Source organism: Drosophila subpulchrella, unplaced genomic scaffold (genome assembly GCF_014743375.2).
Source record: "Drosophila subpulchrella strain 33 F10 #4 breed RU33 unplaced genomic scaffold, RU_Dsub_v1.1 Primary Assembly Seq79, whole genome shotgun sequence".
NCBI classification, from domain to species: Eukaryota; Metazoa; Arthropoda; class Insecta; order Diptera; family Drosophilidae; genus Drosophila; species Drosophila subpulchrella.
In genome coordinates, this window is record NW_023665714.1 from 466,878 (window position 1) to 490,899 (window position 24,022).

General features: G+C 45.3%; 1 protein-coding gene across 1 annotated transcript in view; it reads right to left on the reverse strand.

Moving 5' to 3' along the window:
- The window catches only part of LOC119562640 (dnaJ homolog subfamily C member 16-like), a 186,848-nt gene extending 164,018 nt beyond the window's left edge, over window positions 1-22,830 (reverse strand). The window contains exons 1-2 of the mRNA XM_037875867.1: window positions 22,582-22,830; window positions 22,302-22,527 (exon numbers count right to left, since the gene is read on the reverse strand). Of these exons, the coding sequence (XP_037731795.1) occupies window positions 22,302-22,527; window positions 22,582-22,725 (370 nt within the window). The 5' untranslated portion in view covers window positions 22,726-22,830. The remainder of the gene's footprint in view (window positions 1-22,301; window positions 22,528-22,581) is intronic.
- Window positions 22,831-24,022: the final 1,192 nt, after the last annotated feature.

Sequence of the window (24,022 nt, forward strand, 5' to 3'; positions counted from 1 at the left end):
ATTCACAGACCACCGATACATAGAATTTACAATAACTCTAGACAGTCCTCCCGCCGAGAACATTACTAATCTAAGATTAACCAACTGGGGATACTACAAAAATCTCCTCAAAAGAAACTTACACGCTCCACCGACGCACGTACTCAATGGTCAAGAAATAGAAAACCTAGTTAATACTTTCACTGACATCTGCGCCGAGGCCAAGAATTTTTTGCAAAATCTCCAGCAACCACTGGCTACCTAAAAACCAATGCTGACAGCTCGACGAAAAACAGTCAGGAAACCCTTGAACTCCTGTTAGACACCCATTTCCCTAAAAACACCCAAGCAGTGGAGGACCTCTACATAGAGGAGAACCTTGACGCCCAGAGCTTAGATAACATCTCAAACCCTGACCGCATCAAGTGGGCTATTTACTCTTTTAGGCCCTTTAAATCCCCCGCCCCGGTCGGGATTTTCCCGGCCCAACTACAAAGGACACTAGATATATCCCTACCCTGGCTTGCAGCCATCTTCCTCGACTGCCTTGTACTAAACCACATTCCAACAAGGTGGCTGGACGTTAAAGTAATTTTTATACCGAAAGCCGGCAAACCCTTCCACACCAACCCATAGGACTTCCGCCCGATATTCTTCTTGTTAAAGATCCTGAAAAGGCTAATGGTTATCCATGTCAGGCTAACCAACCCAATCCTGCTCTCCGACGCACAACATGCGTACCGTGAAAGCAGATTAACAGATACCGCCCCCCACTCTCTAGTATCTAGTATAGAGAGGGGCTTCCGCAATAAGGAATACTCTCTGGCAGCGTTGGAGACAGTCCTATCCACCCTCTCAAGGTGGACAGCGGATTGTGGACTGGGAGTTAATCCAGAAAAGACCGAACTAGTTCTATTCACAAGGAAGTATAACATAACCAATCTAACTCTCCCAAAACTACACCAAACGCGCCTAGCCCTCAGCAACCAAGCAAAGTACTTAGATGTCATCCCTGACAAAAAGCTCCACTGGACAGACAACATCCTAGATCGCACACGCAAAGCGGCCATAGCACTCTTCGCTTGTAAAAAAGCCATAGGGAGGAAGTGGAAGTTCTCCCCCAAGATAGTTCACTGGCTATACACTGCAATAATCAGGCCCATTAGGATCCTTCACAAGATACAAAGAAGCGCAGAACTCTGCATCAGTGGGGCGCTCCGCTCCACCGCCACTGAAGCACTAAGCACAATTCTCGACCTCCAACCCCTGGAAGCCATGTTCCACCTGGACACATCAGAACATCACGACATAGACATTTTCATCTTTTCGGATAGGCAAGCAGCCCTCAGGGCCCTCGACTCCTACACAACAAACTCAAAAACTATCTCTGAATGCCACTCATCTGAGAATCAACCTCATCTGGGTGCCTGGACACCGTAATATTGAGGGCAACTGCATAGCAGACGAGCTAGCAAGACAAGGGACAACCGCCGACGTCCTACGCGATAAGGACACGGTGGGTATTCCCATGGCTACCAGCAAGCTCCATCTCAGGTAGAGACTACACACACTCTACAACAACCTTTGGAACTCAATCTCAACATGCCACAATTCTAGACTCACGTGGCCAAATTACAACTCTAAAAGAACAAAAAATCTCCTTCAATGTAGTAGGGAAGACATCTCCACTCTCCTAAATGCCATCACGGGCCACTGTCTTATAGGGACTCATGCGCACAGGCTGGGACTCAGTAACCACGACTTCTGCCGCAGCTGCAAACAAATAGACGAAGAGGAGAGCATCGAACACCTCCTATGTTTCTGCCCAGTGCATAACCTAAAGCGCTTTCAAACCCTAGGTAGCTACACACTTCCGAACCTTGCGGCCATTCAGGGCGTAAGCATCTAAAAACTCTTATGTTTCCGAAGAAGAATAAAATACTTCGCGAAAACAAATAACCCTTGAGCTAGGGAAAAAGATCTGCTCGGAGATCACGTGGAATCACAAGGGGCCCAGTGTGGCCTAGGTGTGGGGATTAGTATCTCCAACCACTCCTACCTAACCTAACCTAACCATCGGGTATCTGATAGCCGAGGCAGTCGACTATAGCGTTTTCTCTTGTTTTATAGTTAAAAAGACAAAAAAACAAAAACTACATAACATTGTCAACCTTTTACAAAATAAATTACGAACGTAAGTTTGTGCGTTTAGAAACGTTAAAGTTTAACGTTAAAAAAACTTTAGACATCCTTAACGAAAGGATGAATTCTTCCGTTACAAAATCGGCAGTGATGAGTGTGGTATTGGTAAGGGATTTATTACCAGAAATAAAAGTGCCCAGAGGTACCACTTCTCAGAATTATTTAAAGAAATAATTTATAATAGAGATGATCTAAGCACTTCTCTAATGTTTAATTGTTATGCAAGAAGTGTAGTCGCTCACTTGCTAATAGGCTATGCCGAAAATTAAATTGCAGCTTGGTAACTATCAGCCAAACTATGAAAATAAGAGACAAATTTTCTCTGAATTGATTGATCGATTTGCCCTTTTTAGACAACGATGAAAAAAATCATTTGATGAAGCAAATTGCAATGAAGATGTTAACGTGATTTTCGCCCAAATCGTCGTTTCAAATTTAAAAAAGATGCGTTACAATTATATGTCACAAAGAAAACTAAAGAAATTTAATTACTGAATTATTATTGAATTAATTATTGAATTGGATTTTTTAGATCTCCGTTTTTGTTCTCTTGCCTCATCACAAGGCGAAGAAAAGAAACCTTTTAGAAAAGTGGCCAATACCAATGTTAAGGAAGAGCGTCTAGTTTATAAAATGGTTGGCCCCTTTGTGATAAATTGTTATACTTTAAAAGGAGTGAGTCTAGTGGAAAGAGGGGAATTTATCGAAAAACAGTGCTTGTGCAAGAAATGCTTTGAGCACTCCTCTTTCAACAAGTGTTATTCTGAATTTTGATGTTCAGTTTGAAAGAAAACACATTTCTTTATGCTCAATGTCCCAATGTGTTACAAAAGACAAGCGTCTCTAGCGACAACCTTAATTAAGGTAAAATAAAATAAAGGTGGGTATGAAAACCTATAGCCTTAATTGTTAGTGTTGCAATGCACCATTATTTCAAAAGAAGCTCCTCAAATATTAAATTTAACAATTAAAAAGATTTGTAATGGCCGTAATTTTTATAAAATTTGAAAGTAATGATTTACTGCGATACGTTTGTGACATTTTTGTCACCTGTGCCGTAAGTTTTAGCTTTACAAGTTTGTGAGTCGAACTTTCTCGATGCCAACTTCATTTCATTCCATAAAAAAGCTCTAAGCCCCTATATAAACCCTTTCGAATGGCCATTCGCTCTCTTTTGGGGATCGACACCAACCCAAAGTAACAGGTGGTTCAAAAAACAAATATATTTTAAAATAAGGTTGAATACATTGTCTGTAAGTGCAAACACCCCTTTGGATCGCAACAAACCTTTCCAAAAACCTTCACGGCGCCCGCGGAACCTCTTTCCAGCTCACAAGCGCAAAAAGTTGCCCAAAAAGCCAAACATGCGGTAGAACAAAAGTTCTTAGCCGGGTTGCAACGACGACTGTCTATATTAGCCCTCTTGGGTACACCTCACATTTCATGCAACACTCCCTTACCTCCCTTCAGTTCCAAAAAAAAAGTTTCACTTGTGAATCACCTTGTGAATCCCGTGGGACATGTCCTCTTGCACAAGTGAAGAACAAGTGACACTCCATATAGACAATTGTATGAGATGATTTTCACTTGTTCCTTATACTCATTTGTCGTATGGCCTGTCACGAGTCGATGACACGACCCTCGTGAAATCACATGTGAAATTCAGAATATTTCCAATGAGTTTTCACTTAGGAACTCACTTGCAAGTGACACGTCCCAAGTGAAATCACTTGTGAAATTCAGAATTTTCACATATAGAATTTAAAATACATAATTACATTTAAATTTATTTTAATTAGATCGTATTATTCAGATTTTCAATTAAGGGACAATTATTGTTAGTATTTCAGATTTTTTGTTTTGTTAGTTTGTTTTTCACGTTCGTCATCGCCTTTCTCAAACATGTGTCCGGGTTCTCGGAGTCCTTGGTCAACGCTCCTGGAAAAATGTATGGGCATATGATTAAAAAATGCGTTTTACTTGTTTATTTGTATATTTACCTTTTAGAGCTGTGTATAAGCCCTTTACGGGATTTTTTTTGGCGCAAAACATTTTATCATCTACTTTCGGCTAACGGAACCCATTGAATACCTTCAAAATTTACGTACTTTAAACTAAGATCAATGCACAACATCTTAAACTTAATGTAGCACTTACCTGACTTTATTATATTAACCTAAAAACGATTAATGTAACTCTTCTGCGCAAAATTAAAATGGATGCTTCCTTTTCAAATCGCTCGAACGGAATGCACCAAATTTTCTTCTCACTTTTTTACTTGATTTCTTTTGTTTTCTCTTCGCTATTGGCGCGTGCCACTGCACCTATACCCTTTCTAAAGCGAAAAATATTCGACTATTTAATTTTTACTTCTGGAGTAAACAAGGAAGGAAGTTAACTTCGGCAAGCCGAAGTTTGTATGCTCTTGCAGATGGTGTTAGTAACACCATGTTATATTTTTAAGGATTGTTGCTAGCTTCAGTGATATTTGTGTAAAATTAAATTCGTAATGCTGAAAAGTTAAAATATTCTATACCCCAGAGTAAAAGAAAATACGGTCAAAATCAACAAAGCACAATTTTTAAAAAATAATTATTTCATTAATTCTCTGACCTTTTCTTTGACAGTGTGAGGAGTTGAATAACTCCCCACAAATCTTAACAGCAGCAGCAACGGATGGCATGCCGCTTACCAAATACGCGGCGAATACGCGTAGTAACGGCACTGCGGGAAGAGAGAGTTTGGAGAATTCGCTTCAAGAGAGTTTGGAGAATTCACTTCGGTAGAGTTTTGGAGAATTCACTTCAAGAGAGAGAGCTTGGAGAATTCGGCTCAAGAGAGTTTGGAGAGTACGAGAAAAGAGAGCTTGGAGAGAAAGAGCGAAGGGTTAACGGTAGATCGCAGCGCTTAGCACCCTACTGTGGGGCCGTGCGCAGAGGGCGAAAGGTCGAACCGCGGACTTTGGACCCAGAAGTGGTGCCGTGCGCAGATGCCAAGATTTAACGGTACCAGGAGCCCTATATAAGTGGGGCCAGCGCTGGAAGCAGGGTCAGTCGATCACGAGGAGTCAAACCGTCAAGATCAATCAGATACCAAAGTGAACAGTCAGTCAACCAAATAAGCGAGGTCCCGGAGCGGCGTGTCCGAATCCCAAGTATAACAAGCCAGAAGGGAGAGCGATCGATCGGTACGGTCTCGAGTGGAGTTGGCCAGGAGAGCCCTACGGTTCCGACCCGTGTAGTCCTGATCGGCGTACGCCCGAACCCCGAGTACCAAATGCCACGCTACGTCCAGCCGCGTAACCAGCACCGCCAGGAGCAAATCGCCTTATAGCGTCAGCCGCAAGCCAGCCACATCACGACAGTCACGCAACACAGAGCGAGCCACGCGGAAACGTCCTGGACAATGAGCAGAAGGGTGAGGCTAGGGTGGAACGTTCGTTTACACTAGGCGTGGAAGCGAAGTAAAGCGCGAGGCAGCTGCCTGGCGTTCCGCCTTGAGTGTCCGCGCGGACTGACCAGAAACCCCAGTGGGACCATCCGGAACAGAGCAAGGAGTGATCCTGGAGAGCGCAGCTTCTGTTCACCCTAGTCTGAGAACGGTGACGCTTCCCTAAGCCCGTACGCCTGATCCCCCTCGCGAGTCCGAGTCGTCACGAGCAGTCACCGAGTCGACGCGTCAGGGACGAGCAGCGAGCGAGCATCTGCAGGAAGCCGCAAGGATCTTCAGGGAGCTACAGGACTGGAGCACCGAGGCAACAAGTAGAGAGGTCGTCGAGACAACCAGGACCGTCGGAAGTACCGAAGGCCACAAGTGACGAGTCAAGGCCAACCAAGCTACCAAGACATTTGCAATAATATACCCGCAATAAACCCACTACGAACCCGTGAATTCTGTGCTTTCTCACTGAGCTACTGGGCGGTCACGTTTATATAAATTTGGTGGGACGAACACACAATCTACTGAGCTAGCCGCAAGAATCTCGTAGCGAGCAGACCACAAAAATCAGTTCGTTACATCTGGCGCCCCACGTGATCGTCCCTGCAGTGAAAGCAAACTAAACAGAATGGGAAAGAAGTTGATCTACCGGCTTAAAAAGGAGGACTTCGCCAATGTCGCACAGAGGCTTAATGTCACCCTGGACGGTAGGTTAGAAGACATGAGAAAGGCATTATCCGAGTATTACTCAGAAACGGATAATGACCCACAACTCGTCGACATCTGTTATCACGTTAACGAACGCCGAAGGGGACAACTTAGTGGCAAGCCTGAGCGTTGACAACTTACAAAAAGAGGCAAACAGGAGGGAGTCAAGCCAAGACAGGAAAATGACAGCGCTGATCTCGAGACCCAGTCAGTCAGACTATGCAAGGATCGCTAAACAGGTCTGCGAATGGTCGTTCAGGTTCGACGGGGCAGAAAAACCGAGTCGTTCAAGGACTACATGATCGACATGCAGACGATGGTGAGGCCACTTAATTATTCCGCGAAAGATACCCTAAGCATCATCAAGGAAAACTGCACCCCAGGTCTAAGGATCTTTCTAAGGGCGTACAAAGTTTCGGACCTGGACACGCTGATGATATTAGCAGATGAGTACGAAGAACTCGAAAAGGAGCGGGAAGCTTTCGCGCAAGTAAACAAATTCTCGAAGACCAAGTCGGCATCACCAACGAAGGTAACATGCAGAAGATGCGAAGAGACAGGAACCCAGGAGACACGGGGAAATGACCAATGGTCGCCACCTAACCGAGTCACATGGCAACGGGCAAAAGGAGCACCACGCGGATGCCAATGGACACCACCACAACAGCAACAGATTCAGCCAGCAAACACTGTTTGGAGACCACCAAGTACAACACAAAGGCCTCGTGAAACGACACTCATCACAGACCCCCAGGAGGCCTGCCGAAAGTGCGGCGGTCATGGACACTGGGCGCGGGGATGTCGGCACCAACGCCTGTTGTTCTGCTAGGTGAGCGGGAGAGTAGGCGTCAGGCGAATGCTGCCAGCAGAGGGGAAATGCCCAGCGATCTCAGCCGCAGAGAGGCGAGCGGGGGTCGCAAGATGCTACCTCTCCAAACTAACGGGATAGCTGATCGAGGTGGAGCAGCAGCTGTCCGCAGCGGTGACGATTGGTGGGGGCACATACAAGGCCACAATCGACACCGGGGCAACAGCAAGCTTTATAAGCAAAGAACTGGCGGACAACCTGGCTGCCCTCGGGAAGATTACGAGGATACGACGGCAAGTTAGGTTGGCAGACGGAAGATGTGGCGGAATCGATGAGCAGCTGGAGGCATGAGCATGCTGATACTACCAGGGGTAGTGGATTCATTGGTGTTGGGATGGAACTTTCTAACACAAGTCGGTACCGAGATTAAGTGCGCTGGACACGAAGTGATAATACCGGCCAGGAATCGACATAAGGGATGGCTCGAGGAAAGCTATCGGTGGCAGTCGTACAATGGGCAAGCGAAGATGACGACACGACGGAATTCCTGGAGGCAGAGCTATCGAGAACGGGAACATCGAACATGGCAGAGCATCAGATCACGATGAAAGACGATAAATCAATAAAGCAGCGATACTACCCCAAGAAGCCGAAAGTTCAAGGGGAGATCAATGCGAAGGTGGACGAGCTTCTCCAAATGGGATACATAGAACACTCAACAAGCCCATACATCTCTCCCATCGTGATGGTTAAAAAAAGACGGGCAAATGGAGACTGTACGTCGACTTTAGGCAAATCAACGCCAAGTCTATAAAGGATGCCTACCCGATGACCCGAATAAATTATATTCTCGACCAACTGAGGGAAGCACGGTACATCATCAGCTTGGACCTAAGGGATGGGTACTGGCAAATCCCACTGAAAGCAGACAGCAGGCAGTACACGGCGTTTACAGTGCCGGGGAAAGGCTTATTCCAGTGGAGAGTAATGCCATTCGGACTTCATTCGGCGTCTGCGACCTTTCAACGGGTGCTGGACCGGGTGATCGGTCCCGAAATGTCGCCGCACGCATTTGCTTACCAGGATGACATTATAGTGATCGGGCGCTCGCTGGAAGAACACAAGGCTAACCTGAAGGAAGTGTTCCGACGGCTAAAGGAGGGAAATCTGAGGTTAATCCCGGAGAAGTGCCAGTTTCTCAAGAAAGAGCTGTTGTATCATGGTCATCAAGTGACTATCGAAGGAATAGGCACGGATTCGGAAAAGGTAGCAGCCATCGCCGAACTAGAACCACCATCGACAGTAAGAGAGCTCCGACAGTACTTGGGCGTAGCATCATGTTACCGCCGGTTTGTACCTGACTTCGCAAAAATAGTCAAACCGCTCAACGATCTGTTACGCAAGGGCAATAAGTGGGTGTGGACACAGGAACATCAGACGCCGTTCGAAGAGGTGAAGGCAAGACTCGTCGTAGACCCCGTACTGGCGTGCCCGGATTTCGACAAACCATTCACCTTGCAAACTGACGCGAGCGACTACGGCATCGGCATCTTGACCCAGGAAACTGAACGAGGCGAAAGGGTAATCTCTTACTCAAGCCGAACGCTCAACGGCACTGAGAAGAATTAATCAACGACCGAGAAGGAGTGCTTGGCAATCGTCTGGGCGATCCAAAAGCTCAAGCCGTATCTGAAAGCCCACCACTTTAAAGTAGTAACCGACCACATGGCGCTGAAGTGGCTCAACAGCATAGAATGCCCTTCAGGGAGGATCGTCATATGGGCCCTGGAGTTGCAGCAGTACGACTTCGAAATAGCGTACAGGGAAGGACAACTCAACGGGGTGGCAGACGCTTTGTCAAGGCAGCCACTACCGGAAACGCTTCGAGGGATCAAGGAGACGTCGGCGGCGGAAGCTTCTGCAGCATGCAGCTGGATTCTGGAAATGCGCGAAAAGATAAGGACCCAGCCGCAAAAGTATCCGGACTACGTGATGGAGGGTAACACCCTGTACAGGAATATACCTCATAGAGCGGGCAGCGGGGATGTCGCAACATGAAAGATGTGCGTCTCGAAAGCTCTACGGGAAACGGTGCTGAAGGAGAACCACGACTCACCGGCGGCTGGCCATGAAGGAAGCCGAAAGACAATAGCACGTCTGGCAGCCCGGTATTACTGGCGAGGAATGCACAGAGACGCCCGAGCCCACGTGCGAGGATGCGAGACATGCATGAGATTCAAGCTGAATCAGATGCAAATGGCTGGGAAAATGCTGACGCAGGTGCCAGAGGAACCATGGGCTACGGTTCCGCTGCGAAGCGCGACGGCCGAATCCCTAAAGAAAGCTTTTAGAGAACCCATAATGGCGAGGTATGGGGTCCCGAAAATAGTCATAACGGACAACGGAGTAGAGTTTGCCAGCCAAATTTCCAAGAGTTTCCTGGCCGAAATGGGAGCCAAGCAACAGTTCACAGCTCCATACACCCCACAGGAGAACCCGACTGAGAGAGCAAATAAGACGGTGAAGACAATGATAGCGCAGTTCGCTGGGCAGAACCAAAGAAAATGGCCGGAAATCATAATGGCAGTAAACACGAGCGTTTCAGAGTCCACAGGTTACACACCGTCGTTCATTACCCAAGACAGAGAACCAAGACTACCTATACGACAGAGAGACCGTAGGGACCGGCCGACCGACTGAGACCCCGGAGGAGAAGGCCAACAAGCTCAGAGAAATCTTCCAGATTGTAAGGCGGAATCTGGAGAAAGCATCCCAGAATCAGGCTAGACATTATAACCTAAGGAGGAAGCAATGGACGCCAAAGGTGGGTGACGTCGTGTGGGCCAAGGAACACCACTTATCAAAAGCGGCCGAGGGGTTCGCAGCAAAATTGGCCCCAAGATACGACGGACCTTACCAAGTCATAGGTTTTGCGTCACCAGTAATCTGCAAAATACGACACATAAACACAAAGAAAGAGCGGACCATCCACGTAAGCGAGCTGAAACAGCAACAAACGGAAAACACAAGCGAGCGGCTACAGCAAGCAGACACAACCGACGCAAAACAACATTAAAAGTCCAAGGATACCTCCAAGGATGCCCAAAGGATACTACGAAAGGAGTCCAAGGATACCTCCAAGGATGACCAAAGGATACTACGAAAGGATCCCAAGGATACCTCCAAGGATGTCCAAAGGATACTACGAAAGGAGTCCAAGGATACCTCCAAGGATGCCCAAAGAATACTGCGAAAGGAGTCCAAGGATACCTCCAAGGACGCCCAAAGGATACTACGAAAGGAGTCCAAGGACACCTCCAAGGATGCCCAAAGGATACTACGAAAGGAGTCAAAGGATACGTCCAACGGTTCCCAAAAGATACTACGGAAAGAGTCCAGGGATACCTGCAAGGATTCCCAAAGGATACTACGAACAAATTCCAAGGATACCTCCAAGGATTCGAAAGGGATACTACAAACCGACTCCAGGGATACTACAGGGCAACTACAAAGGCGCAATGAAACACATAAAGGACATCAGGAGAACGTCAAGAACACAAAGGGAGCAAACCAGAGCGTCCAAGGGCTCGATTGGGACTGATTGGAGGAAAGAAAAACACGCATCAACAGTCTGCCAGGGAAGGGGGAAGACGGCACAGATCAGAGAGCTGTACCGTAGATCCGTAGATCCGTAGGAAGAAGGGGAGGCCGAAGGAAATAAAAACTTGATTATCGCCCACTGCCGGTCGATGTGCCCCGCGGAAATTGCGATCCACAAGGTAAGCGACGTCTCTGCCACAGCCTCTGCCAGCGCCAGCAGCGCCTCGACCACGCCCCGCCTACCCACGATGACCCCGAGGAGGTGGAACGGCTGGAGCATTGGGCAACACGATGTTCAGCAATCGGTTCAACCTGCAGACGGTGTCAAAATTGGTAGAACCGCAGCCGGAATCGCCACTGGAACAGCAGCTGGAAAACGATCGGAGCAAGGTGTGGGGTATGTCGGTGTCCCCTGAGATGTTCACTCTGCTATTGGAAAACGAGGCCATCAATACGATCATGTACTCCCTAATGGCCGGCTGTGAGGATGTGCGCCAGCTGTGCTGGCCAGTTGTGCCTTGTGGAGGAGGAGAACGCCAAGACAGCGTTGAATCTGAAGCCTGGGGCGCAGTCGGCGATGGCGTCAATAGCGCCTTCCAGCGACTCATGCGCGATGATCAGGCTGACGAGTGAAGGCCGGAAGGAAAGAAAAAGATGAGAGGAAACAAATTTTAAAGAAATTCGGAAACTTACCATGAATGTTGCAAAATCACCATGAGCCAGGGAAGGGGGCGCCTCGATAGGCGATCGATTGGCACTAGATGAAAGTGCGATCGATGGGTACACGTCAAATGGTAATATCGGCCAAAGGTGGAAATATCGCAACGAGCAGGTGGCAACGCCTCACTGTCGGTATCGATAGTCGATGAAACATCGATCACGCACGGTTAGTGTGACCAGACGGAGGAACCGTGGAAAGGAGTAGGACGCAACAATGAGCAGCGTGCTGGGTATCGATAGCACATGAGTATCGATGTCGGCGCGGGAGATTTCAAGTTGGTACGAGGAGGATGACCAGCGCTGTAGAAACTCAACGGAGTTAAGAGCGTCGTGGGAGCATCGAGGGAGCAACGAGGGAGCGCCGCGGGAATCACAAGGACTCGAAGGCTAGGATAAACAAGAAAACGCCGGAGAGTAGGAACAAGTTTAAAATGTTTCCCGAAGTAAGGGGGGAATGTGAGGAGTTGAATAACTCCCCACAAATAGAAACAGCAGCAGATGGCCGGCCGCTTGCCAGATACGCGGCGAATTCGCGTAATAACGGCGCGGCGAGGAGAGCGAGAGAGTTTGGAGACCAACGAAGGAGAGCGAGAGAGTTTGGAGACCAATGAAGGAGAGCGAGAGAGTTTGGAGACCAAGGATGGAGATCGAGAGAGAGTGGAGACTTCGCGGGCAAGGCAAGTGTGCCGTGTGCAAAAGCGGGTAACTGGACTCCACCGGACTTTGGACTCTCCCGTGAACTTTGGACCGGGAGAGGAAGTGCCACATCTCGGCAGTAAAGCGGCACACAGGCATGCCACAAGCATCACGGGAATCAGCGGGATGGCAGCAGTGGGCGAAGCATCGATTGGAAGCGGTACGGAAACGACAAGTGGGTCATCCAGGAGGCACGGACTTTGGACCCAGAGTGGAGAGATCCAGCGGGCCGTGCGCAAAAGGGAAATAACGGTTCCCGGAGGCCCTATATAAGGCCGCAGAGCGCTGGCAGCTGGATCAGTCGATCACAAGGAGTCAACCGTCAAGATCACTCAGATACCAAAGTGAACAATCAAACAACCAGATAATCTACAAGGGAGCAGCAGCAAGTCGAGTCGCCAGAGAAGCAGCGCCGTGGACGACGCCGAGGAGGCGGAACTGCTGGCGTTGGAAGAGGCTGTGGCAGAGACGTTGCTTACCTTGTGGGTCGCAATTTCCGCGGGGCACATCGTTTTCCTTGGAGACCACTGGAACGCCACCACCTGATGGCTCCGCGTCTTCCTTGGGCATTTCGATCTGGACCTGGACCTGGGTCTGGGCTAACTGGTTATCGGCTTCTTTTGGCAGGACGCGAGCGGCAGTGGGCGATAATCAAGTTTTTATTTCCTCCCCTTTCTACCCAGATCTACGGTACAGCTCTTTGATCTGTGTCGTCTTCCCCCTTCCTTCGGCAGACTGTTGATGCGTGTTTTTATTTTCCCTCCGCTCAGTCCCAATCGAGCCTTTGGACGCTCTGGTTTGCTCCCTTTGTGTTCTTGTCGTTCTACTGATGTCCTTTACGTGATTTCTTAAACCTTTGTAGTTTCCCTGTAGTATCCTTGGAGATTTCTTGGATTTATCTTATCGTGTCCTTGTAGCATTTCGTAGTATCCTTGGCGAGGCCCTGGAGCTATCCTTGGAGTCACTTCGTAGTATCCCTTGCGAATTCATGGAGTTATGCTTGGAGTGTGTTCGTAGTATCCTTTGAGAATCCTTGGAGTTATCCATGGAGTGTTTCGTAGTATCCTTTGAGAATCCTTGGAGTTATCGTTGGACTCTTTTCGTAGTATCCTTTGAGAATCCTTGGAGGTATCCTTGGACTCTTTTCGGAGTATCCTTTGAGAATCCTTGGAAATATCCTTGGACTCTTTTCGTAGTGTCCTTTGAGAATCCTTGGAGTTATCCTTGGTCTCTTTTCGTAGCTTCCTTTCAGAATCCTTGGAGTTTTAATGTTGTTTTGCGTCTGTTGTGTCCGCTTGTTGTAGCCGCTTGCTTCTGTTTCCGTTTGTTGCTGTTTCAGCTCGCTTACGCGGATGGTCCGCTCTTTCTTTGTGTTTATGTGTCGTATTTTGCAAATTACTGGTGACGCGAAACCCATGACTTGGTAAGGTCCGTCGTATCTTGGGGCCAATTTTGCTGCGAACCCCTCGGCCGCTTTTGATAAATGGTGTTCCTTGGCCCACACGACGTCACCCACCGTTGGCGTCCATTGCCTCCTCCTTAGGTTATAATGTCTAGCCTGATTCTGGGATGCTTTCTCCAGATTCCGCCTTACAATCTCGAAGATTTCTCTGAGCTTGTTGGCCTTCTCCTCCGGGGTCTCAGTCGGTCGTCCGGTCCCTACGGTCTCTCTGTCGTATAGGTAGTCTTGGTTCTCTGTCTTGGGTAATGAACGACGGTGTGTAACCTGTGGACTCTGAAACGCTCGTGTTTACTGCCATTATGATTTCCGGCCATTTTCTTTGGTTCTGCCCAGCGAACTGCGCTATCATTGTCTTCACCGTCTTATTTGCTCTCTCAGTCGGGTTCTCCTGTGGGGTGTATGGAGCTGTGAGCTGTTGCTTGGCTCCCATTTCGGCCAGGAAACTCTTGGAAATTTGGCTGGCAAACTCTACTCCGTTGTCCGTTATGACTATTTTCGGGACCCCATACCTCGCCATTATGGGTTCTCTAAAAGCTTTCTTTAGGGATTCGACCGTCGCGCTTCGCAGCGGAACCAACTCAGACCACGTGGAGAACCGGTCTATCAATACCAGCAGCATTTGGTTGCAGGCAGGGGTCCGACGAAGTCCGCACATACCGTAGCCCATGGTTCCTCTGGCACCTGCGTCAGCATTTTCCCAGCCATTTGCATCTGATTCAGCTTGAATCTCATGCATGTCTCGCATCCTCGCACGTGGGCTCGGGCGTCTCTGTGCATTCCTCGCCAGTAATACCGGGCTGCCAGACGTGCTATTGTCTTTCGGCTTCCTTCATGGCCAGCCGCCGGTGAGTCGTGGTTCTCCTTCAGCACCGTTTCCCGTAGAGCTTTCGAGACGCACATCTTTCATGTTGCGACATCCCCGCTGCCCGCTCTATGAGGTATATTCCTGTACAGGGTGTTACCCTCCATCACGTAGTCCGGATACTTTTGCGGCTGGGTCCTTATCTTTTCGCGCATTTCCAGAATCCAGCTGCATGCTGCAGAAGCTTCCGCCGCCGACGTCTCCTTGATCCCTCGAAGCGTTTCCGGTAGTGGCTGCCTTGACAAAGCGTCTGCCACCACGTTGAGTTGTCCTTCCCTGTACGCTATTTCGAAGTCGTACTGCTGCAACTCCAGGGCCCATATGGCGATCCTCCCTGAAGGGCATTCTATGCTGTTGAGCCACTTCAGCGCCATGTGGTCGGTTACTACTTTAAAGTGGTGGGCTTTCAGATACGGCTTGAGCTTTTGGATCGCCCAGACGATTGCCAAGCACTCCTTCTCGGTCGTTGATTACGCCAGCACTCCTTCTCGGTCGTTGATAACGCCAGCAGCGCCTCGACAACGCCCCGTCCGCCCAGGACGACGCCGAGGAGGCGGAACTGCTGGAGCAGTGGGCAATACGATGTTCAGCAGTCGGTTCATCCTGCAGATGGTGTTGAAATTGGTAGAACTGCAGCCGGAATCGCCCCTGGAAGAGCAGCTGGAGGACGATCTGTGCAAGGCATGTCGGTGTCCCCCGAGGTGGTCACTCTGCTGTTGGAAAACGAGGCCATCGACACGATCATTTTCTACCTAATGGCCGGCTGTGAGGATGTGCGCCGGCTGTGCTGGCCAGTTGTGCCCTGGTGGAGGAGGAGAACGCCAAGACAACATTGAATCTGAAGACTGGGGCGCAGTCGACGATGGCGTCAACAGCGCCTTCCTGCGACTCATGCGCAATGAGGAAAGAGGAAAAGAGGATGAGAGAAAAAAATTGTAAAGAAATTCGGAACCTTACCATGAAAGTTGCAAAATCACCATGAGCCAGGGAAGGGGCGCCTCAATAGGCGATCGATTGGCACTGGACGATAGTGCGATCGATGGGCACAAACTGGAAATATCGGCAAAGGGTGGAAATATCGCAACGAGCAGGTGGCAACGCCTCACTGTCGGTATCGATAGTCGATGAAACATCGATCACGCACGGTTAGTGTGACCAGACGGAGGAACCGTGGAAAGGAGTAGGACGCAACAATGAGCAGCGTGCTGGGTATCGATAGCACATGAGTATCGATGTCGGCGCGGGAGATTTCAAGTTGCTACGAGGAGGATGACCAGCGCTGTAGAAACTCAATGGAGTTAAGAGCGTCGAGGAAGCATTGAAGGAGCAACGAGGGAGCGCCGCAGGAATCGGAAGAAGCATCACAAGGACTCGAAGGCTAGGATATGCAAGGAAACGCCGCAGAGTAGGACCGAGTTTTTTAATGTTTTCCGAAGTAAGGGGGAATGTGAGGAGTTGAATAAAAAAACAAGGAAGAACGCTATAGTCGAGTACCTCGACTATCAGATACCCGTTACTCAGCTTACGATTTTTTGAAGTTTGTGGGTGGTTTGTGGGCGTTAAAGTGGGCGTGGCAAACTTCTTTTTGGGTCAATCGATAGGTATTGATGAGAACAATACATTTCAGTTAAACTTTTTATTCTAGCATCAAAACTGTAGGAGCCACAGTTTTGGGCGGTTTGTGGGCGTTAGAGTGGGCGTGGCACTCTACTGAAACAAACTTGCGCTGCGCATCTCAGGAATCTTAATGCCTAATTCCAGTATTGTAGCACTTATAGTTTCTGAGATCTCAGCGTTCATACGGACAGACGGACAGCCGGACATGGCTAGATCGACTCAGCTAGTGATCCTGATCAAGAATATATATACTTTATGGGGTCGGGAACGCTTCCTTTTGCCTGTTACATACTTTCCGACGAATCTAGTATCCCCTTTTACTCTACGAGTAACGGGTATATAAACCGCAGACCTTTGGACCCAGAAGTGGTGCCGTGCGCAGATGCTAAGAATTAACGGTACCAGGAGCCCTATATAAGTGGGGCCAGCGCTGGAAGCAGGATCAGTCGATCACGAGGAGTCAAACCGTCAAGATCAATCAGATACCAAGTGAACAGTCAGTCAACCAAATAATCTACAAGGGAGCAAAAGCAAGTCGAGTCGTCGGAAAAGCAGCGCCTTGGGAGCCTACGAGGAGCAAGAATCCTACGTCGAGACGTTCGGGATTGGGATACCAGGAATCTCCGAATTGAGACGCAGGTAGCTGAGGTCCAGAGACCATCACACGGCTAGGCCAAGGCGGTCGGTTTAACCCTATCAACTAAGTCCTGGCGTTACGCCTGGAGAATAACGAGTATAACAAGCCAGAAGAGAGAGCGGTCGACGGTACGGTCTCGAGTGGAGTTGTCCAGGAGAGCCCTACGGTTTCGACTCGCGAGATCCCGGAGCGGCGTGTCCGAATCGCAAGTATAACAAGCCAGAGCATCACACGGCTAGGTCAAGGCTGTCGGTTTAACCCTATCAACTAAGTCCTGGCGTTACGCCTGGAGAATAACGAGTATAACAAGCCAGAAGAGAGAGCGATCGATCGGTACGGTCTCGAGTGGAGTTGGCCAGGAGAGCCCTCCGGTCCGACCCGTGTAGTCCCGGATCGGCGTACGCCCGAACCCCGAGTACCAAAAGCCACGCTACGTCCAGCCGCGCAACCAGCACCGCCAGGAGCAGAGCGCAAGATAGTGTCAGCCGCAAGCCAGCCATCACATCACGACAGCCACGCGACACAGAGCGAGCCACGCGGAAACGTCCCGGACAATAAGCAGAAGGGTGAGGCTAGGATGAAACGTTCGTTTACACTAGGCGTGGAAGCGAAGTAAAGCGCGAGGCAGCTTCCTGGCGTTCCGCCTTGACTGTCCGCGCGGGCTGAGCAGAAACCCCAGTGGGACCATCCGGGACAGAGCAAGGGACAGGCGGCGGTGTGTCGAAAGGAGTGCTCCTAGAGAGCGTAGCTTCTGTTCACCCTAGACTGAGAACGGTGACGCTTCACTAAGCCCGTACGGCTGTTCCCCCTCGCGAGTCCGAGTCGTCACGAGCAGTCACCGAGTCGACGCGGTGCTACAGGACTGGAACACCGAGTCAACAAGGCGAGAGGTCGTCGAGACAACCAGGACCGTCGGAAGTACCGAATGCCACAAGTGACGAGTCAAGGCCAACCAAGCTACCAAGACATTTGCAATAATATACCCCCAATAAAACCATAACGAACCCGAGAATTCTGTGCTTTCCCACTGAGCTACTGAGCGGTCACGTTTATATAACTTTGGTGGGACGAACACACAATCTACTGAGCTAGACGCACGAATCTCGTAGCGAGCAGACCACAAAAATCAGTTCGTTACAACAGCTACATGTTAGGATCGTCCGATTTTTATTAAATTTAATTCGAAATTCTTAAAAAACATAAAATGTTATCCCCAATAGTATAAGATAATATGTCAAAAAACACCGAAGCTAGGATTTGTTTCATATTATTTTCCCACCAATTTTCCGATCGTTCCTATGGCAGCTATATGATATAGTCGTCTGATTTTGATTAAATTAAATTCGAAACTAAGATCTTATTAAAAAATGAATGATCTAATTTTTGAAAAATTTTTTCCCGATTATTCCTATGGGAGCTATAAGATATAGTTGTCCGATCCGGCTGGTTCCGACTTATATACTACCTGCGAAAGATATAAGACTTTTGGGAAAGTTTCAGCCCGATAGCTTTAAAACTGAGAGACTAGTTTGCGTAGAAACGGACGGACAGACGGACATGGCTAGATCGACTCGTCTAGTGATGCAATATACAGGGGTGGTCAAAAGTATTTTCACAAAACAAAAGTTAAATATACTCATAATTTGAACTTCCATCTTGTTAACTTTGGCATCAATGGAAAGGTAATTTAAATGTCGTTTGAATAATACAATACATTTCTTAACCTATTCAGTACTTATTGAATAGGACGAATTTGTGTGAAAATCTACTTTTTGAACTTTTTTCCTCGACTTGAAAACTTAAATTTTCTGATGCAAAAAGTTTCTTCAAAAAAAATAATAGTAACTGCAAAAAGAAATTTTCAAAAATCATTTTGCTTTTATTTTTTTTTGATTTTTTGAAGGTGACAATGTCGGAAAATATTTGTATGAAAAAAAGAAAAATATGGGTCAAATTCATGTTTCTAAACATTTTCAAAAATCATAAAAAATATAAGCAAAATGATTTTTGAAAAATTCTTTTTGAAGTTACTATTATTTTTGTTTGAAGAAACTTTTTAAAAAGTATTAAATTAAAACATTGAATTACACACCACGACATAATCTCATCATCAGCAGCGGATGGCCTTTCAGCGCGGGTGGAATTGATGTAAGTTACACCAGTGCTTGGCATTATTAAATTACATTGGGACTAGAATTTTGATCTGGAGTGTATTGATTTAAATTAAGTTTATTATGGCTTTTATATGTATTCCAGCGTAGAAAGATCGATCTCCCGGGCAGGTGGCTGTTAAAAGGCGAAGTGGCGATCGCCATACGGCTTAGGGACACTATTTTATGGCTATTTATATTTATTTTCTAACTCTGGACAACTTTAAAAATTCTTGTTATCATTTTCTTATTTACCCTGAACTCTACTTATGTATATATATATTTTTTGTTCCCATGGGAGCAGTAGAATATAGTTGTCCAATCCAATTACTTTACTTCCTGCATTAGAAGTAAGACTTTTGGGAAGGTTTCATCCCGACAGACGAACAGATCGAAATAGATCGACTCGTCTATGCTGATCAAGAATATATATATTCTTTATGGGGTCGAAAAAGGCTCCTTCACTGCGTTGCAAACTTCTGACTGAAATCATAATACTCTGCAAGGGTATACAAAAACTGATAAAACATAACAAAATATGATTTCCTGAATTATTTCGTGCGTTATATATTTGCCACTTAGAGGCAAGCATCAGGATGGAGGTGTAATACAAGTTTATTGCAGCTGCAAATAAATTCTGGTGGCATTGTATAACACACCTAATATTCAATATGAGCTATAAATATTTTGTGGTGGACTTTTAAGATTACATCAGATGGTAAACAAGGTAGAACGCTATAGCCGACTGCCCCAGCTAAAGGGAGCGCGAGGGAGATGGAGATATGCAAACTTTTTTTGAGGTGTATCGATAAGTATTGACGAAACCAATAGATTTCTGTTCAAATTTATACTCCCACTGTTTTTTTTGGCCAATCGATAGGTATTGACGAATCGAATGAGTTTCAAGTATATCAAAGCTACTTTGAATTGCATGCCTAGCTTTTATAGTTTTTGAAATCACAGCGTTCATACGGACGGACAGACAGACGGACATGGCTAGATCGACTCGGGTAGCGTTCCTGATCAAGAGTATATCACTGTGTATGGCAGTAGTGACGAATCACACTGGGATTGTGCGCGAAGAGACTTTTATACATAACCGCAAAGTTAAAAACCCGCTACGATAGTTCGCTTCGTCGAAACAAATAATACACCGATCGAAAAGTATTGTGAACTTCATCGTCTTCGGTACTAAAATATGTAAATGATCGATTGATTCAAGAGAAATTGCGGAGAAAGTAGAAAAGGTTTCATTTAGAAGATTTAAGCTAGGGAAACCGGAATTGCAAAATGTAACTATCTTTAATTTGTTCATATTCTTCACTTTTTTCTTCCACTTTTAAATTTAGACTAAAAATTACGATTGTCGGTTTTCTTGTTATGGTCCTAAGATAATTTGTGTCGTATTAAAACGATTGAGTTAAGTTTTGAGGGAAAAAAATAAGAAATGGATTAAATTCAAAGGCTCACAGTTCCTAAACGCCTTATGGTAAAGACATGTTTTACATGTTGTAAGGAAAAATGTAACATCTAAACACTTTACTTTGACATATTTCTTTCTTTTAAAATCCCTGCAAAATTAGGGCCTAATTCAATTTTTGAGCACAGATTTTTCGCGATGTTTTCAAAAACTGGTCGACTTCGAAAACACCCTCAAAGCTTGTAAGCATTTGGGATTCCTCAACTTTTGTCTTATTACACATTATCAAGAAAATTCGCATTTAAAAATTAGAACCTTTTTATGTTGATTATTACAGTTTTACTTCGTTAAGAGCTGTTTTTATTTCATATACTTTATAGGGTCGAAAACTCATCCTATTACATGCTACATACTTTTCGACGAATACCAGACCAGCAGCCGTCTATTGGCCTACGCCAATCTGGGATCAGAGCATTTTGTTGGTTTAAGTTTTGATGAATAGATAAAGGAATGTATAAAAGGATAATAAACTCACACATTTTGCTGTGTCGAAATTTCACCATCTGTATATGAATAAGGTCAGTATTGAATAACATATTAAAAATAACACAGACAGACTGACCAACAGAGAGATACTGTCTACCTGGCGTAAAATCAAATTTTTTGTGTGCTTCCATTTTTAGTACATGCAAAAAAACCTTAGTGAATTTATTAAAAACAAGAAAGGAAGTTAACTTCGGCAAGCCGAGCAGATATAATTATTAAATTTAAAAATACAAAAAATGATATTCCCAATAGTATAAACAAAAAACACAGAACCACCAATTTTCCGATCGTTCCTATGGCAGCTATATGATAAAGTCGTCCGACTTTGATAAAATTAAATTCGAAATTCAGAACTAATTAAAAATGTTATTTCCAAGCGTAGGAGCTTAGATGTCAAAAAACACCGAAGCTATAATTTGTTTAATATAATTTTCTCACCAATTTTCCGATCGTTCCTATGGCAGCCATATGATATAGTCGTTCGATTTTGATAAAATTAAATTCGAAACTCAGAACTAATTAAAAAATGTTATTTCCAAGCGTAGGAGGTTATATGATAAAAAACACCGAAGCTATAATTTGTTTCATATTATTTTCCCACCAATTTTCCGATCGTTCCTATGGCAGATATATGATATAGTCGTCCGATTTTGATAAAATTAAATTCGATATTCTGAACTAATTAAAAAATGTTATTTCCAAGCGTAGAAGGTTATATGTTAAAAAACACCGAAGCTATAATTTGTTTCATATTATTTTCCCACCAATTTTATGATCGTTCCTATGGCAGCTATATGATATAGTCGTCCGATTTTTATAAAATTTAATTCGAACTTCAAATCTTGTTAAAAAATGTTATTTCCAAGCTTAGGAGGTTATATGATAAAAAAACACTAGATATTATTCCTATGGGAGCTATAAGATATAGTTGTCCGATCCGGCTGGTTCCAACTTATATACTACCTGCAAAAGATATAAGACTTTTGGGAAAGTTTCAGCCCGATAGCTTTAAAACTGAGAGACAAGTTTGCGTAGAAACGGACGGACAGACGGACATGGCTAGATCTACTCGTCTAGTACTGCTAATCAAGAATATATATACTTTATGGGGTCGGAAACGTCTCCATCACTGCGTTGAAAACTTCTGACTGAAATCAATATACCCTCTGCAAGGGTATAACAATTATTTTTTTTTTTGACTTATTCACAATTACATGTTTTTTAGGTGGAACTTTATTTTAATTCAGGGCTCGCTTTGGGGCTCTGGTGCTTACAATACGAGTCGGGTGTTTAAGTTATTCGTTTGGTGCGGAGTTTGTGAAACTGATCTGGGTGGGAATAATTTTGAGGCGTAGTTGAAAGAAAAAGCTGACCACGGATTTTTCTCGGAGTCAGTCAGAGTTATATGGATATTATATAAGTGCGCCTAAATTATGTGTCATATTTTAGTACATACCTTGATTATTAATAAGATGACCTTGCGCCTTCAGATTTTCCTCTTCGGCCCTTACAAAGTACATTAATATATAGCCAACACCAAACATAAATGCTATTGTTCCCAAAAGGGAAAAAGCTGCAAGAAGGTGCTCGTCCTCAATATTATCTGATAGATAATCAACTAAATATAACAACCGGGAGATCCATTTGGATAAAATTCCTTGTGAATGCTCATTAAAGAGATTCTGAAATAAAATAAAAAAATTAAATTTGCCTCCAAAAATATTTAAAATAAGTACCTGCACAAAAGCTTCATAACTAAAAGTTTCTGAAGATTTTAAGAGCCTTTTTACCGTATAAGAAATTTCGGTTTTTGTTGAATTGATGAAACTCTCTGTTAAAAGATTTTCGTTCTGCTTAGCAACACTGACCCATTCGTACATTAAATGCTTATCATCCTTTCGCCAAATAATAACAATTTGTAGAAAGCTCTCCTTAAAGGATCCTTTTGAGATTGCATTAATGAATTCTGATTGAGTTTCCTGAAAAACAAAGTATCTTCTTTAAGTATTGACAAAACTATAGTGTTACGATCGTTAAAGTAGTGCAATGGACAACGGGATAAAATGGTGAAAGTCAAAATTAAAAAAATTGCCTATTGCCTATTTTTTAAATTCTCCTATGTATGATATTTTTTAGATAAACGTTATATTGATATATGCTTAAACAAAACGGAAGAACGCGTGCCTTGACTATTACATACCTCTTACTCAACTAATGGAAGCGCAAGGGTGAGGGAGATATGCAAACAGCAAAGCAACTTTTTCCGACATTGGAGGGCGTCACCTAGCGGTCATACTACCATATTTGGTGAAACCTTCTTCATGAATCCAATTGATTGAAAACACCAGTCGACATAATACTTAATTTTTTTGTCGACCTGTGTAACCAAAACGAAGTCCAATCTACACTATTAAAAATTTTTTTAAAATGTTGGCGTCAGACAGACTTAAGAGCTATGGGCGTTAAAGTAATCGTTTCAAAATTTTATTTAAGATCAATCGAATTAGAAAATTTAATTATTTTTAGCAAAAATGTTTATTCTAGGATTTTAATAACAGATTTTGGCGGTTTGAAGTCTTTACTGTGCGTAGTCACTTGCGCTGCGGGAGAATCTCTTGCTTTTGTGGTTTTAAAGATCTTAATGTTGACACGGATGGTTTTAAGTTTTACATTTCAGTTAAAATTTTTAATCTAGCATAAAAATTGTGGGCGCCACAGGCTTGGGCGGTTTGTGGGCGTTAGAGTGGGCGTGGCATATTCGCATAACAAACTTGCGCTACGTACAAGGCTACGGAATCTAAATCTGAAATCCCAATACTCTATCTTTTATAGTTTCCGAGATATCCGCGTTCATATTTACGATTTTTTGAAGTTTGTGGGCGGTTTGTGGGCGTTAAAGTGGGCGTGGCAAACTTTTTTTTGGGTCAATCGATAGGTATTGATAAGAACAATTCATTTCAGTTTAAATTTTTACTCTAGCATCAAAACTGTAGAAGCCACAGTTTTGGGCGGTTTGTGGGCGTTAGAGTGGGCGTGGCACTCTACTGACACAAACTTGCGCTGCGTAAGAAGCTCAGGAATCTGCTCGCCAAATCTCAATAGCCTAGCTCTCATAGTTTCCAAGATCTCAGCGTTCATCCGGACAGACGGACAGACGGACATGGCTAGATCGACTCG